The 18,424-nt window shown below is 41.1% G+C and overlaps 1 protein-coding gene and 1 long non-coding RNA gene across 3 annotated transcripts; one reads left to right on the top strand and one right to left on the bottom strand.

Annotated features, from left to right (window-relative positions):
- Window positions 1–368: 368 nt before the first annotated feature.
- LOC134451924 (uncharacterized) lies at window positions 369–3,372 on the top strand. 2 transcript variants are annotated; one of them, XR_010035313.1, is made up of 3 exons: window positions 369–507; window positions 2,927–3,017; window positions 3,250–3,372. It is a non-coding gene; the product is annotated as an uncharacterized LOC134451924 (long non-coding RNA). The 2 variants fall into 2 exon arrangements; XR_010035314.1 differs by lacking the exon at window positions 369–507 and adding an exon at window positions 2,575–2,820.
- A 1,743-nt stretch (window positions 3,373–5,115) lies between these two features.
- Window positions 5,116–11,176, bottom strand: LOC134451923 (uncharacterized). The gene is made up of 11 exons (XM_063202319.1): window positions 10,981–11,176; window positions 9,328–9,412; window positions 9,053–9,202; window positions 8,527–8,699; window positions 7,959–8,095; window positions 7,755–7,848; window positions 7,255–7,363; window positions 6,924–7,147; window positions 6,432–6,603; window positions 6,209–6,336; window positions 5,116–5,816 (listed from the first exon to the last, which is right to left on the bottom strand). The coding sequence occupies exons 2-11, from the start codon at window positions 9,407–9,409 to the stop codon at window positions 5,499–5,501; spliced, it is 1,587 nt and encodes a 528-aa protein (XP_063058389.1). The 5' UTR covers window positions 9,410–9,412; window positions 10,981–11,176; the 3' UTR covers window positions 5,116–5,498.
- Between the last annotated feature and the right edge of the window lie 7,248 nt (window positions 11,177–18,424).

The raw sequence follows: 18,424 nt of genomic DNA, 5'->3' as shown, positions 1-18,424 counted from the left end.
CCGATGACTTAAGAGATGAGGCATTTTGTGTTATCGGTTTTCATGTTGATTTCATAGGTCTGTGACCGTCGGTTTCCGTGTTATGCGCTGAAACTTAGATACCCTTTTAACAGGAGCTAAAACACAAACGTCTGTGACACACAACTGTGACATTTAATCTTAGTTGCTACCCTCATACTCAGTAACGGTTGATTAAGTGTTGTTCTGTGGTTGAAATTCACTTTCAGATATCAATGCCAAGGGAATTTCAATCAAAACAACAACACTAGCAATCCCAGCTAACTGCCCAACGACAGCTAGCAAAAGCCGGGAGCTAGCTAACTCAGGCATGGAGCATCTTCTACCCAGAGTCATGAATAGAAAAGAGTTGTGTATATCCCATTGGCATACGTGGGCAAGGGGCGGGGTCTATTTTCCGTGTCATGGCTCCTCCCTGTAGACTTCAAGAAGTTCCATATCCGGAAGTGGGCCCCGTAGACTTTCGTTTGACTGTCGACACCTTTCTCGGTAAGTTGATAAATGGGAGAACAAATCGAAATGTTTTCTGTGTTTCAGTATCCGTTGTCTAAAGTATAGCCTTCAATTATGTAATTGCATGTGGTTTGCATGAAAATTGCGATGTCGATGTTAAAGACGAACGCTGTTTAGGAATGAATAACCACTTCTGGTAGCTTAAGTTAGCATAGTGGCTACGTTACAATCCTAAACAATGCGCTACTATCTGTATCATAAACGACTGTGTTTTCTACTTCCCACATTCATATAACGCCATATTACCCGTGTACATTCGTGGTTTGATCTTCCCAGCTATTTGAATGCATGTAGCTGCATGTGGTTAGCGTAGCGAGTAAGCATTTACGTGTGGATGGCTAGCTACAAAAATTACAATTGAGTCCCGAATATTAAAGTACTGAAGTTGATGACCCCAGGTATTTCAGAAACCGAGAAATATATATTTCTGTTGAGTAAACCATGGATGTTTGCTGAACAGTTGCTGAACAGTTTGCTGAACAGTTTTGAAGTTGGCTAGTCGAACTACTGCACAGTCCGTAGCCAGATGTGCACCGCATTGACAATGCGCCGTATACCTGTATTTCTCCTTTTAGCTCTGTGAAATCAAATAGTTTCTGATTGATTTGAATGAGTGGTGGATTAATGTCTATTTTTTTTTGTCTGCCAGTCTATCATTTTACTTCACTGATGACCCCTGAACAGATTGTCAGTGCCCTTCCCAACTTCATGTGTTTCTTTATTTCATTGCTCTTCCTCATACAGCTTGCCCCCACACTCACAGCTTGGTGTGTATATTATAACAATGTGTTTCTTTATTTCATTGCTCCAGGTGTGTCATGTTCACTCATCATTCACAGATATCCGGCCCTTCTTCATACAGCTTGCCCCCCTCCCCTCATTCACAGCTTGGTGTGTTGCTATCATTACTATGTGATTCCTTACTTCACTGATGACCCCTGAACTTCATGTGTTTCTTTATTTCATTGCTCCAGGTGTGTCATATTCACTCATCATTGACTGATGACCCCTGAACAGATTTCCGGCCCTTCTTCATACAGCTTGTCTTCCACCTTCACAGTCATGGTGTGTATATTGTTATTACAATGTGATTCTTCATTTCATTGCTCGTCTTCATGCAGCTTGCCCCCCTCCCCACATTCACAGCTTGGTGTGTTGTTATTATTACTATGTCATTCTTTACTTCACTGATTACCCCAGAACTTCATGTGTTTCTTTATTTCATTGCTCCAGGTGTGTCATATTCACTCATCATTGACTGATGACCCCTGAACAGATTGTCAGTGCCCTTCCTAACTTCATGTGATTCTTTATTTCATTGCTCCAGGTGTGTCATATTCACTCATCATTGACTGATGACCCCTGAACAGATTGTCAGTGCCCTTCCCAACTTCATGTGTTTCTTTATGTCATTGCTCTTCCTCATACAGCTTGCCCCCACATTCACCGCTTGGTGTGTTGTTATTATTACTATGTGATTCTTTACTTCACTGATGACCCCTGAACAGATTGTCAGTGCCCTTCCTAACTTCATGTGATTCTTTATTTCATTGCTCCAGGTGTGTCATATTCACTCATCATTGACTGATGACCCCTGAACAGATTGTCGGTGCCCTTCCCAACTTCATGTGTTTCTTTATTTCATTGCTCTTGGTGTGTATATTGTATATTGTATATTCACTCATCGTTGACTGATGACCCCTGAACAGATTGTCAGTGCCCTTCCTAACTTCATGTGATTCTTTATTTCATTGCTCCAGGTGTGTCATATTCACTCATCATTGACTGATGACCCCTGAACAGATTGTCAGTGCCCTTTCTAACTTCATGTGATTCTTTATTTCATTGCTCCAGGTGTGTCATATCCACTCATCATTGACTGATGACCCCTGAACAGATTGTCAGTGCCCTTCCTAACTTCATGTGATTCTTTATTTCATTGCTCCAGGTGTGTCATATTCACTCATCATTGACTGATGACCCCTGAACAGATTGTCAGTGCCCTTTCTAACTTCATGTGATTCTTTATTTCATTGCTCCAGGTGTGTCATATCCACTCATCATTGACTGATGACCCCTGAACAGATTGTCAGTGCCCTTCCCAACTTCATGTGTTTCTTTGTCATTGCTCTTCCTCATACAGCTTGCCCCCACACTCACAGCTTGGTGTGTATATTGTAACAATGTGTTTCTTTATTTCATTGCTCCAGATGTGTCATGTTCACTCATCATTCACAGATATCCGGCCCTTCTTCATACAGCTTGCCCCCTCCCCACATTCACTGCTTGGTGTGTTGTTATTATTACTATGTGATTCTTTACTTCACTGATGACCCCTGAACAGATTGTCAGTGCCCTTCCTAACTTCATGTGTTTCTTTATTTCATTGCTCCAGCTGTGTCATATTCACTCATCATTGACTGATGACCCCTGAACAGATTTCCGGCCCTTCTTCATACACCTTGTCTTCCACCTTCACAGTCATGGTGTGTATATTGTTATTACAATGTGATTCTTCATTTCATTGCTCGTCTTCATACAGCTTGTCTCCCACCTTCATCTGGTTCTTCACTTAATTGCTCCAGGTGTACCATATTCACTGATAATGATATTTGTTGTTCATATACAGCAGCATAGACCCCTTTTACAGTTTTAATTTTCTGTCTATTTCAATGTTACACGTTGAGTATGACCGCTGCATGTCTGTGTTGTTGACAGGCACAACACTCAGGAGTGCTGTGAGTTGCATGACACCTGCAGAGGCTCCATACTACAGACTACTACTACTCGGTACTACAGAAACCGGATCACTTGACAAGCCTGTGTCCTGTTTTGGCCTTCCACACTCTGTACACAGTAAAAACTGGAGTGTCAATTTTACTCTTTAAGAGTTAAATTTAACCCCCTGTCAGATAACATTTGGTCCCGCTCAAAAATAGTGTAAAATTTACTCTTTGGCCAGTGTAAGATTTTTAGAGTTAATTTTACTCTATTTTGTGTCAAAATTAACAATGAGGTGTGTAAAAATATTTAACACTATAGACAGTGTAAGATTTTCAGAGTTAATCTGACTCTACATTGTGTCGAAATTGACAATGAAATGTGTAAAAACACTGATCTCTTTACACTGCCAGAGTAAAATTATTTCACTACATAGAGTAGTTTCCATTATTGAAATACACTAAATAGTGTATATTTATTTCATTTTATATTAAATTAGTTCACTACATAGAGTAGTTTCCATTATTAAAATACACTACATAGTGTGTATTTATTTCATTTTATATAAAATTATTTCACTACATAGAGTAGTTTCCATTATTAAAATACACCGCATAGTGTATATTTATCTCATTTTATATAAAATTAGTTCACTACATAGAGTAGTTTCCATTATTAAAATACACCACATAGTTTATATTTATTTCATTTTATATAAAATTAATTCACCACATTGAGTAGTTTCCATTTTTAAAATACACTATATAGTGTACATTATACTACTGAAATAGTATTGCTTTTAACTGCTATAACATAAGAAAATACATACAATCAAAGTACTGTAGCAGCATTTATTTGCCAATAACTCCTCGGAGAAAACAATGTGGTTCAATGTACATAGCGAGTCATTCTCTCCATTCTTGGATAAGGAAGATCATCAACATGAAAAGCAACAAAATCTTTTTTTCTTTTTGGAAAAGCAACAAAATCTTTGTCCGAGTCACTTCAGAAGCAAATAAATGTTCTTGAACAGCTTCTGTAAATAAAGGTATGGTGAGCAGCACCTTTTTGTCCTGTATGATCACAACTGAAAGACACACTCTTTTGCATGCTCATGAATTTTCTGGACAATATCTTCCAAAAGTAGTCACAACAGAAATGACAGAGGCACAATTATTTACAAGGTGCTGTGAGGATAATGCTGGCTCTGACTCAACTTCTGCCCCATATGGCTGTTCTGCTGGATTTGCATTACCACTACCCCCAAATACTTTGACAGTGTGGTGATTCAACATCAGCAATAACACACACACTATTCACATGGCACTTGCTCACTTGCCACCCCCCCCCTCCCCAAAAAAAACAAAACAACAACAACTATTGAACAAACATGAGCATCCCACTTGGCCACATTGAAGATAAAGAGTCCTTCCCGTACAGAGCCCATGTAATAATTTGAGATGCCTTCCAAGATTGTTCGTTTACTCCACCAAGATCATTTAGAAAGCACTAAATTGTTTAAGGTGATACTGTCCCATTTTTGGAAATTATTTTACATTATTTTACACCTCCCCTTGAGTTCAATAATAGGGTTTTACCGTTCTCCTTTACTTTCAACTCTTCTCTGGGTATGGCAGTGCAAACTTTACCTCCAAGCTAGCAGTTAACATTGAGTCCTATGAAACCAGCTGGTGGCTAACTGGTGTCATAGGACTCAATGTTAACTGCTAGCTTGGAGGTAAAATTTGCACTCCCATAACCCGAGAACGGTTGAAAGTATACGAGACCGGTAAAACCAAGGGGAGGTGTAAAATAAGCTTTTTCCAAAATGGGACAGTGTCACTTTAAAGGACCACTTCAGTCAATTTCAATAAGCTGTTGCATTGCTCACGCTACCCTTGACTTGTCAGAACCCGGTGATGTCAATTTTTTTCTTTCAGAAATCTGAGCTATTGTAATGGGGGCAGCTTTTGTTTACTTTTTAAAAATTCTTAACATAGGCCTACTACAAATATTTTCTCAAGAGGTATCACTGGTTGCTAGTTGTCTGCTGATGTTGCATAACCTTTTTAATGTTTTTGGGAATAAATCAAGATGGTTTTTTTTAAATGTAAACAAACACCTGCCCCCATTACAATGACCAGGATCTCAGAAAAGGCTGGAAAAAAATCTCAGGTACTGACAATTCCAGGGTAGTGTGAGCATTACAGCTGCATGTTGATAGTGGCTTAAGTTATCCTTTGAGTCTAACGCACCATTCTAGCTCGTAACTCTGCAATTCTTGGCGTTTCCTTAGTTTTCCCTACATCAATGTTGTAAATGGAAGTTTGGAGAAAAGTGAAAAAGTTGTTCAAGGCAGGACTGTAAGATGTACCAAAGACAAAGTGGACCTTGAAGAGTTCATCCAGGGCTCCGACTGAGGTGGTGCCTTGGCATGGAAGTGCGTGCTTGTCGATGGCAATGAAGAAGGAGTGAATGCTGCTTTTTGTGGGTCCCTGTGCAAGGAGGTAGGGCTGACGGCTTTCAGTGATGTTGTCTAGATGCTGCTGCAGGCTTGTTCCCGTCTGTGACAAAACACATTCAATAACACAATTTATTAGAACAATAACATGACATCACTCTCTATTCAATCTCTATTTTTATCTATCTTATATATACTTTTTTAACCTCCTGGTCCTGTGTTGTATGTATGCTGTCTGCTGTTTTTGCACAATCTGTATGTTACTGCTGCAACAAATGAATTTCCCCATGACGGGATAATAAAGGGCATACTATACTATACTATACTCCCCAACTATAAATGGTGTGTGTTTGTGTGTGTGTGTGTGTGTGCCGGGGGGACGGTGGTGGTCTAGTCTGGTCTAAGGAAAGGCTTCATGTATGGGGTATGAAGTGTTGTTGGAGTGGAGGGGTGGTGGGAGGACTTGATTCATTGTTAAATATAATTCTAGTGTACCTTTTGGAATTTGATGAGGTGATCCACTGCATTAGATGCGGATATCTTCCCTGGCTTCTTGCGTCCCTGTGCTGATGGCGGTAGCAGATGTAGCAGCAGTATGATGGCAGACGTATCACTGTCCCAGCCTTAAGTCAAAAAAGCATCATGTTAACATTCAGCCATACTTTTCCACCGTCCTCAATATATTTAGCAACATGCTTCTCCATATTCAAAGACTTACCATTTTCAACTTCAGTGGATGTCTCAGCATTGTGCATCAAATCAAGAAGGTCTGTGGAGGGGACCAGTCCATGGCTTTCCTTAATGACTCTTGCCCTGAAAGTGGTAGGCCATCGCTCCAGGAATTTATTGGCAGTCTGCTCGCCAAACATCAGTCTGAAATCCTGCTCTACCTGTAATTTGAAAAGGAAAAAAAGACGAAATGGAGGACAACTGAAGTCAGTACCTTGTGCAACATTTTACAATAGGCCTCACTCTTCAATCAAGTCAAGTCAAGTCGTCTTTATTGTCGATTTCTTTACATTACTGGTCATACAAAGAATTTGAAATAACATTTCTTACTTTCCCATGCAGACATAGACGTAGACTTTAGGTGTGGACATAGACAATTTGACATAGACAATGAGACATAGACAATACGCATACATTACACCTAGACTATCTAAAAAATACCATTACAGACATATAATGAATGTAGAACTAGATGTCTTACCAGTCCTGGTGTGTCCAGGAACCGTGGAAAAACTGAGAAGACCTCTGCAGATTTGTCATGGTCATTGACCATTGCTTGGCGATAACTGAAGGTGGTTTTCATTTTTTCACGGATGGTTTCCTCATCAGCAGAATGTCTCAACACAGCGATAGCGGATTCCACTTCCTCATCAGTCAGGACTTCGGCAGTAAAGGGTGTAGTACGTCCATGGCCTGGCCCACCCACTTTAAAACAAAACAATTTTGTTGTTAATGTTTAGAACTGCACAGTTGTATATCTTCCTTTAAACACACTTCATAGGTTGACCATTCACCCACATTATAAATGTTACCTTTAGGAGATTTAACTGCTGGAACTCTTTCCTCAGAAGCCTTTCGTTGAATGGTCTTCAACCGCCATGCAATGTATCCTGAACCACTTTCCGGATCGTAGTAGTGTTCCTATGTATAATATACAGTATGCACAGTATAATGTACACTCATACGGTAACACTTTATTTTAGTGTTACATCTATTAGCACTAGCACATACAATGTTAATGCCTGTATACTGTATAAGTAACTTGTAAGGCAAGTACTAAGCAAAATCAAACATTTGTTAGGCATGTGTTTGCAAATGTCTTGTTCATGCACAATTAGGGATTTATTACCAATATAACCTTAGTAAGGACCTAACAAATGTTTGATTTTGCTTAGTACATGCCTTAAAAGTTACTTATACCGGCATTAACATTGTATGTATTCGTGGTTATAGATGTAACACTAAAATAAAGCGTTACCATTCAAACAAGCAACAGTTTGAAGGGGTGATATATTGTAAAACCTTTACTTACATAGCCATTCTGTGAGTATGGGTCTTCAAGATATGGAAACAGAGCAATAATCCCCTGTGCATACATCACTTTCACACTCCGCGGCGGCGAGGTCCTGGTGTATTCAATAAACAACATTATTAGAGGACACTGAACACCATAATCGAAACAATAATTGCAATGATGTTTAACTGTCTCATGATAACACATTTGACCTATACTTACCCATGTGTTTCCGTCATTTCTGCAGCAAGTATGTTGATGAGCCGTCTTCTGGTTGAATCTGTGATTGATTTTGTTTTCGCATACTCCTCGATGATACGGTCACCTCCAGGCTTTGTAGTCAGGATTTTTTCAATCAGCTAAAAGATAACATATGCAGCAATGTAAGTACAAGAGAGTCCTTGTGCACAACCCTTCAGCAATGCAGGTGCAGGTGTGAGACAGGAGGAGGTGAATCAATGAACAAAAGTCAAGAGACACACCGCACACTGCTTACTTTTCTTTACTTTACTTTATTTTTTACAGCGAACAACGCGTTTCGCCCAATGCGTCATCAGGTTCGCTCTATGGCTCTATAGAGCGAACCTGATGACGCATTGGGCGAAACGCGTTGTTCGCTCTAAAAAATAAAGTAAAGTAAAGAAAAGTAAGCAGTGTGCGGTGTCTCTTGACTTTTGTTCATATATGCAGCAATGTATTTTGAAAAACTGTTGGTAATTCTGAAACAAACAAGATACATACACGATGTGCAAATTAAACCCCCTATATCCACCCACACCCACAAACTCACAGTTTTTGCTTCATAGTTGATGCGGCAAGGCCTTTTAGGTTGACTGCCTTGGGCTGCAACGGGTTCCTCAGCTGGCTCAAGGGGTTCCTCAGCTGGCTCAAGCAGGGAGAAGTTGAGGATCACTGTGTCGTCAGATGCAGTAGACCCTGGAGATGATGTGAACTGAGGGTTACCTGAGCATTGGAAAATATTAACACAATTACATTACATTACATTTAGCTGACGCCTTTTAACAGAGCGACCTACAAGGAGGAAATTCAAGCAAGTACAGAGTAAGGGGTTGGCACAGAGTACAGCAGTATACAAGTAATTAGTAGCAAAATTTAGATAATAAACAAAGATATCTAGGTGCAGTGTACAGTTGCAACAGCATTGTCCAACACATGGTCAAATAAAATGTAGCAAAAAAATAATAAGATACATAAAAAAAGTGTTAAACAATGGCTTCTAAGCAGTGGCTTACATAGTTCAACACTTCCACCTAAATGATGTATGTGTAAATCATATGCAAGTAGGCAACACTTACCAGGTGCTCCATTGGCCAATGAAACTAGGAAAGGTCCATGGAACTCTTTTACGAGCTCCTCAAAAACCTCGGCGTCTACCTCTGTGTTAGACTGGTCATAAACTTTGAGGTCCAACCATCTGTCTTCGGGGATGTTGAACTTCAAACTCACTGGAGTAAAAAATAAACAGTGCACAAAATGATCTGATGAGAAATAATTGCAGTATGTCACCACTTTAAGTTACATTAAGCTACATTAAGATAGGCCTACTTTCAATTCAAATTAGGCGACTAACCTTCTCTCAAGAAATCATCAAACGTCAGTTCAAGCATCTTTATGTACTTCTGCACTCCACCAAATGAGACACGCAACAGCATTTTCTGTTAAATTTGAGAAAGTTGAGAAACTGTTAATTCCCGTCAACATATTCACACATTAACACACTCACACAGTTGGATCAGGAACACTAACAAGCTGGTTTGTAGGATACCTGTATGGGAGGCACTGATCAGAACATGAAACACAGTCATCCTTTTCCATGTCCTTATGAACTTCTTAAAGCCAACTAAGTTGCCTCAACACTACACATCCACATAACATCTGTTAAATAGATGATTGCATATAATTCTTCAGCAAAACATGGGAAAACAGGTAAATTGCTCCTAATTGCAGTATCCAATCACGCGGCCTCTCTCTCTCCCTCTCTCTCTCTCGCTCGCTCGCTCACACACACACACCCACACACACACACACCTTCCCCATCACACTCTGTCCTCGGTTCACCCATTTGCGCTGGCCTTCAGCTGCACCGGTGTTCTAAACAAAACAGCAGTCAGGTCACACACACATACACACGACAGAGCGAGCCTGCCAGCGCGCATACACACACAACACCCTTTCCACACTCATATCCCCTTCCTCGTCCATTAATTGGATTGCATTTACCAAACTTGCAAAAAATAAAGGCTAGTCAGCAGATGACTCTCAACTACTACAACTTTCAAAGCAACTGAAACGCGTCGACAACAATACATCCTTTCCTCTTCCACTCACACTTCTTCCTCTGTTGAGCTGCACTGACGAAAGCTGCACCGGCTAAGCGAAACGCTAGAACTCGGTGGTTCTCAACTACAGCATGAGTCAAAAAACACCAGAGTTGACACCAAACCCATATTTAACGCATGTGTATGATTACCGGCATCGAAGACTTGGCAAGCCATGCAGGGACTAGTTCTAGATGTAGCTATATTACGTGACGAATCAACAATCACTTTTATATACTACACGTGTGTCCACGCATGCCCAAACAGAACATTCCTGGTATCAAGCATCAACCACGAGCGGGCAATGTTTAGCGTGCTAATCTATGTGGTGGACGAGTAGATGAATCTCTCAAATCTACAACTTACCATAAAACTGAGTAACGGTTCCCAACACTAACATATTCTTAATGTTAACATCGAGCATTTCTGGTTTCAGAGCCACAAATTAAGCACAAGCACATCACCTTGCAAAACATTGGGCACGTTCTGAAGTGAACTTTTGAACCGTTGCAATGCTAATGCCATTGGGGGAAACCCATACAATCTGGAAAACCACGTTGTCAAGCTAGCTAGCTTAGCACTACATTTTGGTAGGGTAACCCAAACTCAGCAAACAAGAGAAAACTTCAACACTCACCACACCACACGGCGTCAGCATGCAAGCAAATGCAGTCGGATCTTGTTTTCATTTAAAACAACTATTCATCAGCCTACTTCTAAAAGCTATGTAGCCTAGTATTGCAGTCGAATGCATCAGTGAAAAATACTAATTGGCTAGCCTACATATATGCATGCCTAATTTAACCTAATACACATAGCCTACAGTAGTCTATCATCAGCATCAGTGTATTGAAAAATGTTGGTCATAAACAGCAAAAACTCGATAAATATTCAAATCCACTTACCACGCAGGGAGAGAAACGACTTCCAACATGCCATGCCAGCTCCAGCTCCGGTTCTAGAATTTTCGCGGGGAATCATCACCCTGCAGAGTTATTTTGTCTGAGGAGTTACTCTGCCTATTGTTATAACCTCTCTATCAAGAGAAAAATAGATTTACACTGAAATGTTGACACTCACTTTTTTACTCTCACTTTTGACACTACCATTTGGACGAGTTTACTCTGCCTATTGTTATAACTACTCTATTCAGAGAAAAATGCGTTTACACTGCAATATTGACACTCCATTTTTTACTGTGTAGGATTGCATAGGCTCCATTTCTTCTCCCACATCACCATTCCAAAACAACTCCAGATGTTTCGTTTGTATTATGGCCAGTTTCTTTACATCTGTTACACTACCTGTGTTTTGCACCCAAAACTGGACTGCTCTATCTGTTTCTTGTTTTTTATCATTATCACTTGCATTGCTGTAAATATGTTCCATTAGCTCAGTTTTGCAACTATGAAGTGTACAGTTTTGTTGTTGTATTACTGTTACGCTGAGCAAAAAGAAACCTCAAACCTTACTCTTAGGCCTATGTGAATTCTTCATGCGTGTCGTGCTCTGTCAACAGTTTGATGCTTACAAAGCATTCCAAGTGTCTGTATGATGTTCTACCATTATGCTATGCCTTCACACAGTTAATAACAAAAGGTATACAGTATTAAAAATGCATATTCACACTAGGTTATTGTCTAACTTGGCACCATAGCAGTGAGCATCCAGTGTATTTCTGTGTTCAAAACATACATAAATACATTAAAAAAAAAATTAATTGACCCACTCAAGTACTGGTTATACAGTTGTTGTCTTTTTTTAATTATAATTTATTTAGTCCACATGACAGATCCATGGCCCTGCTCCATGCCACTGATTCAGAGTCGTGTGTAGGGACTACACGTCTCTGCCCTGATCCTCTTCACTCTGCCTGCATGCAACGATGCATGTTTTTGGCAGGTCTGATGCAGCCTCATAAAGGCTAAAGCTGGCCTGCGTCTCACTGCTAGAGATCTATAGACATACAAGTGTATGTGATTAGTTTTTAACGAATTAATATTTGTAGTGTAAATAATGAACACAACGCTTTAACGATTACAGTCAGAAGCTACCAAGAAAGTTAGCATCTCATAGGTAAGTGGCGGGCTCCTGGCTAAGCTAATGGTGATTTCCCTCAAAACGTGATAAAAACACACCAGTTCTACGACAGTAGCGTGTAAACAACACAGTATTTTATATCACCTAGATGTACTAGACGAATTACCTAAAAAAAATGGGATGGATCCCGTTTGTGTGCATATTTATTCAATGCTTACTGTAGAAAGGCTTATTCTGCTCAGTAGAAGTCAATGACGGCTCTCTGTTTGTTTAGAACTTTACAGAGCCATTAGCGTGTCTACACAGCCACTAGGTGACTTTCCCGCCGAGATCAAAGGTAGGCGTAACTCTGTGTTATCAATGGCTCTGCTTCTACCTATCGGCACAAAGCAGAGCACTATCTAGCAATATCTGTCTGTCACGGAAAGTGTTGGACTCACTGTAATTCTAGCCTACTACTGAAGCAATCGAGTGAATCTGCTTTTTTCTACATTGTCTTTTCAGATGTGCTGCTGCTGAAGGCAGTCACCCGGTGGAGGAACTTGTTTTTTGTCAGGCATGCTACAGGTTAGTTCCACAATTTATTAACCTCTCTCTCTGGTCTAATCTTCGTTCGTTGTGAAAGTCCTTGCTTTTAATGTAACTGCTTTTAAGTATACGTCTGTATTGGGTAATGCAATGGTCGGTTTGTGTTTAAGCGCTGGCTATTTAACATGATCAGTTGTTAAGGCAGTGTGTATTGTTCAGCTATCAACAACAGGGGGTAAACCGTATACAGAAACGTGGCCCATGTAGGCCTATGTAATCTTGCTCTAACATTTGTAATACCTCAACACAGAGAGTAGCTTACTAGAGGTGTCAAAGGTAAAAGTAGAAGTGAATTCATGGTGAAATGTAAACAAACGCCTGCCCCCAGACCAGGATCTCTGAAAAGACTGAATAAGGGGGAAAAAACACCTCAGATATGCCTACTGACAAGTCCAGGGTAGTGGGAGCATTACTAATTGTCAGAAAGCTTTAACAATGGCACATGATATAACATAGTGACTAGTCTGTTTCACCAGTTATTCTACTGTAGGCACACCCAATGAGATAGATAGCCTACTGCTTTGTTGTTATTGAAAAACCTAAAAGCTACGTTAAAAAAAGATTTGACCAGTATTCTGATCTTAGAATCAGTGGGCTACTTATAATACTCAAGTGCAAGTTATATGTTTTGGCAGAGTTTTGTTTGATTGAGTATTGTTTTTTTTTTTCCTATTCTTTTTCTCCCTTTTACTTTTGACAATTCCGTAGATGGTTGTACAATCTACTGTAGCCTACTACTCATGTCATTTAAAATGTATAAAATATGAAATAACATCTACATTCTCTTTTCAGATGCTGTGCTGCGAACGGACACTGCAGTCACCTGTGGGAGGGGTCAATCAAATCGGATATCAAAAACAGGTACCAAATTTTACACCCCTCCCCCCTCTCCCATCTATTACTCTATTAATCAAGTGCATTTGTGCCGCCACTTGGCCAGGACACCCTTGTTAAAAGAGATTTTTAATCTCAACGGGTTTATTTTCCTGGTTAAATAAAGGTTAAATAAAAGAAGAAAAAAAATGTAATGCCACTGTTTTCAAAGTTACTTTTGCATGTAGTAATTCAATTTGGTTTATCTTTTTATTCTTTCCTAGATGTCGCGAATCTGATCTGATCTACCTACCTCTATGTGGCAATAGAGTACCTGCTTTTACTGGCCAGGGGACCAAGATGAAAACAAGAGGCCTGTACCCAGACATCCAAGCACCCATCAAGTCACCCAGTCCTCCACCACCTGCCGTGCAGCTATACCCATCCATCAAATCCAGCCACTTGCCCACCCTAACCAGTCACAGCATTTGGAGGCAATAAAGTATAATGAAATGTATTTAATTGTCTTGTTTTTTTTTTTTTCTAGATGCATAAATATTCCAGTTTCATTGTTGAAAATCACGCATTTATTAAATGTGCGATTTTCAACAATAAAACAGGAATATTTAGTGATCCCAAATGTAGCCATAATGGGGCCAAATGTCACTTATGTGTCTTATAAGTTTCTCTGTATACCTGTACTTACATTTTAACTATACAGGGAAACTTAAGACAAATAAGTGACATTTGGCCCCATTATGGCTACATTTGGGATCAATTATGGGTACATTATGGCAGTATTTAGGGTCATTTATGGCTGTTCTGGGAGAGTTATGGGTACATTATGGCTGAATTATGGGTACATTATGGCAGTATTTAGGCTCATTTATGGCAGTTCTGGGTACTTTATGGCTGCATTTTGGCTGAAGGGTGGGGTCTGGAATTCCTTTTGGGGCCTTTAAGGCTGTACATGGAAATCCCAAATAGGTTTTGGGTGAACTTTGGTCAATTTATGGCTGGGTTTGGTTGGTTTTGGCATGCCAAATTTGGGCCACTTTTGGCCCGGGGACTCAAACCGAAGCCAGCCAAAAGGCCAAGACACAATTTGGCCCAAAACTCTGCCAAAAACATTTTGCTATCTGGGGTCCCTATCCCTCCACGCAGCATGCCCTCACCATTGGCCATCACCCTAGCCCCCTAGCACCCTATTGGATTCTGGAAGTGTTGAATGGGTATGCCACTATTTTGGGGCTTACGTAATACAGTTAAAATCGTTGGCTGGGGTTTATAAAGGTGGTAAAGTGTCTTATTTTTCATGTTAAGCGTTGTCTTGCTTTAAGACAAGTTAAAAGAGGGAATATGTCGCTAAGCTAGTGAAAGTCAATGGATCCGTGTAGCATGCTACAATGCTACATGGATCCATTGACTTTCACTAGCTTCACTGCAAAGTGTACTGTGTTTGCCTGATTATCATCGACTTTCAAATCTCGTACCAAGATGTTGTTCTGACCGAGATGATAACAAATTAAGTTTGCCAAACGACCTGATTAACCCGCCTCCCTCGGCTTGCTACTGGTTAAGGCTGAAGATTAAACCAAACATTTTCTGAGGCCCAATACAACGTCTCTGCTTAAACCACATCACTGCCTTGAACACACCGCTACAGGCCGTTGGAGCTGCTCTAAGTTGATTGCTTCCCGACAAAGTGGGTGGAGTTCCCGATTTCTCCGGAGCTCAGAAACAATATTTGTATTGCTCCTGGCCTGAAGGAACGCTGAAGGTGCATCAAGGGGCGTAGCCTAGCTAGCACTGTATACTTGTAGAAGAAACTGTATGATGACAATAAACAATTTTAAGTCTTTGAGTCTGGAGTACAGACAAAAGCGGTTGTCATAACTTTACTCCTAGTTTGAAGTTTTCAGCAACTTTCCGCAAATGGAACCCAGCAGTCGCAATGAAGATGATGATATTTGAAAACGTCTCGGCGGTCACTCACACACACTTACTCAGATCACACTGAGCCTCTGTCTCAGAATGTTTGTGTGTGTTTGTGTGTGTGTGTTTGTGTGTGTGTGTGTGTTTGTGTGTGTGTGTGTGTGTGTGTGTGTGTGTGTGTGTGTGTGTTTGAACGTGTGTGTGTGTGTGTGTGCATGCGTGTGCGTGTGTGTGTTTGTGTGTGTGTGTGTGTGTGCAGGCGTGCGTGCACTTTCAAGGATCCTTGAGCCTCTGCCGGAGAAAAGAGATTTACTGGTACACTCGGTCCCTCAAATGAAAAAAAGAATAAAAACCCTTCTCTTCTCCTCTCTTCTCTTCTCTTCTCTTCTCTCCTCTTCTATTCTCTCCTCTTTTCTTCTCTCATCTTCTCTTCTCTCCTCTCCTCTCCTCTTCTCCTCTCTTCTCTCCTCTTCTCTTCTCTTCTCTCCTCTCCTCTCCTCGCCTGCCCTCCCCCTCTTCTCTTCTCTTCTCTCCTCTCCTCTCCTCTCCTCTCCTCTTCTCCCCTCTCCTCTCCTCTCACCTCTTCTCTTCTCTTCTCTTCTCTTCTCTTCTCTTCTCTTCTCTCCTCTCCTCTCCCCTCCTCCCATCCCCTCTCACCTCCTCTTCTTTCCTCTCCTCTCCTCTCCTCTCCTCTCCTCTTCTCTTCTCTTCTCTTCTCTTCTCTTCTCTTCTCTTCTCTTCTCTTTTCTTCTCTTCTCTTCTCTTCTTTCTCTTCTCTTCTCTTTCTCTTCTCTTCTCTTCTCTCTTCTCTTCTCTCTTCTCTTCTCTTCTCTTCTCTTCTCTTCTCTTCTTCTTTCCTCTTCTCTTCTCTTCTCCTCTCCTCTCCTCTCTTCTTGTCTCCCCAAAGGAACTATTTGTTTTTCCCTCATCATTTTAATACGCATCCAAGTAGGCCTGACACTGGATTGCTCTTCTGTGTGTGTGTGTGTGTGTGCGCGCGTGCGCGTGCGTGTGCGTGTGTGTATGTATGCGTGTGCTTGTGTGTTTGTGTGCGTGTGCGCGTGTGTGCATGTGTGTGTGTGTGTGTGTGTGTGCGGCACAAACACTGGATTGCTTTGTGGTGTGTTGTTTGGGTAGCCAGCCAGCACTCCTCTCCAAGGTTCCCTGTGTGTGTGTGTGTGTGTGTGTGTGTGTGCGTGCGTGCGTGCGTGCGTGCGTGCGTGCGTGCGTGCGTGCGTGTGTGTGTGTGTGTGTGTTAATGTGTGCCTGTGTGCGCACGTGTGTGTGTGCTTGTGTGCGCGCCTGCGTGCGTGTGTGTGTACGTGTTCCTACTGCACGTATGCCATGGGGCTGCTATCAAGGAGGAACATTCTTCCCCCTGGCCTGATTTACGGCGGGCGGTGGTTAATTTCTACCGTGTCATTATGGCCTGTAGATCTGGCTCTGATGACACTAAGTAGCTGTTTGTTTGTTTGCACAATTGGAGCAGCACGAGAGCCCTCGGGCTAAAGCACAGCAGACATACCAGAGGCTAGCATACCCGCTATCTGGCCGACACACTGGCTAACCAACAAAGGCAAGCACACATACCAGAGGCTAGCAAAGCCGCTATCTGGCTAACACACTGGCTAACCAACAAAGGCAAGCACACATACCAGAGGCTAGCAAAGCCGCTATCTGGCTAACACACTGGCTAACCAACAAAGGCAAACACACATACCAGAGGCTAGCATAGCCACTATCTGGCTAACACACTAATGCCAAACAAAGGCAACGCGCAGTAACTACATATTCTGTCAAAACTAGAGTTCAGACTGAAAATGGTCTTCAAAGCCTCATGTGATAGATATTGCCCTACAAAGGCAAAGTGCAGTAAATAGGCTACGCCAACATTAACACATTCACTCCCAAGTCACGTAAAATTACGTTTTTACGTTTTTTTTTATTGGATTCTGAATCTACACATTCTAATGCACATTCTGTGTGATTTTCGTAATAATGTGATGAACAGAACTGACATAGATCATGAAAACACCTACAAAGTCAAAACTCCTACAAAGTCAGGATCTGGATATTTCATCATCTGTGCATTTTATTACACACAGTATTTGAGTTTTATTATAGCGAATCAAACCACTTCCTTATCACATCACGTCACGTCTCAATTTACTTCCTAGAGCCTCAAAACATGTCCTGTCAGTGCTTGCAAGCTAGCCTGTTCCTAAACATATGATGGAAGGATAATGAGTTTTGCTGTCATCAAGATAGGTGTAAAATGAAAGCTTGTAATGAAAAACAGCATGCAACACAGCAGAAAGTAACCTAATTTTGGGTGAGTACTTTGGCACGTCTACTTTTATCTACAGAACGAAAACTGCCAGTCAAGTGACATTAGCTAGCTAGCATTTCAGATGATATGGCTCTGAACAATAGCCTGACCAGGTGATTTTCGCATCGAAATAGTTTACTTGGAAGCTACTGGAGTTGTCCTTCGGGCGTGAAAATGCATTTAGACCCGCAATTTAAACTCAGAGAGTCAAAGAGCGCACCCATGACAAAAAAGGCTTTATCTCAGTTCGAATGGTGAAAAACGCTATTTCTACCTAAACTCAATTTGGACAAATCATGATGATACACGTGGCATGAAATTTGGCATGTATGTGCTAAGGACCAAACCAATCATATGTACCTCATTTCCCATATCTCAGGATGGCCACCAAGATGTACTCCAGAAATAGATGTAGCCTCTTAGTGCAGATGGGGTTACTGGCGGGCCTGCTCACTATTTGCTGAAAATACTCAACTAATCATAACATCTTTGCTATGACAGTGCTGAGAACAGTTTCACAACTGTAAGTTGCCTGAAGTCCATCATTCGTGTTTCTCCCATTCATGTTTAGAGGGTCTTATCCAGGCCTGGAATTTCGTCATTTTAGGGGCAAGGCCACTTGGCCTTTTGAGTTGTCATTTTTT

This window comes from Engraulis encrasicolus, chromosome 7 (genome assembly GCF_034702125.1).
Source record: "Engraulis encrasicolus isolate BLACKSEA-1 chromosome 7, IST_EnEncr_1.0, whole genome shotgun sequence".
Lineage (NCBI taxonomy): Eukaryota > Metazoa > Chordata > Actinopteri > Clupeiformes > Engraulidae > Engraulis > Engraulis encrasicolus.
This window is presented reverse-complemented; position numbering and strand designations above follow the sequence as displayed.

What these genes read in the sequence shown, in the direction of transcription:
- LOC134451923 (XM_063202319.1), bottom strand. Translation starts at nt 9,409, where the DNA reads ATGCTGTTGCGTGTCTCATTTGGTGGAGTGCAGAAGTACATAAAGATG. An exon ending in TCCTGGACACACCAGGACTG is followed by an intron (nt 6,604 to 6,923) that starts GTAAGACATCTA and finishes TTCAAATTACAG; the next exon opens with GTAGAGCAGGATTTCAGACT. An exon ending in ATCCACTGAAGTTGAAAATG is followed by an intron (nt 6,337 to 6,431) that starts GTAAGTCTTTGA and finishes TTTTGACTTAAG; the next exon opens with GCTGGGACAGTGATACGTCT.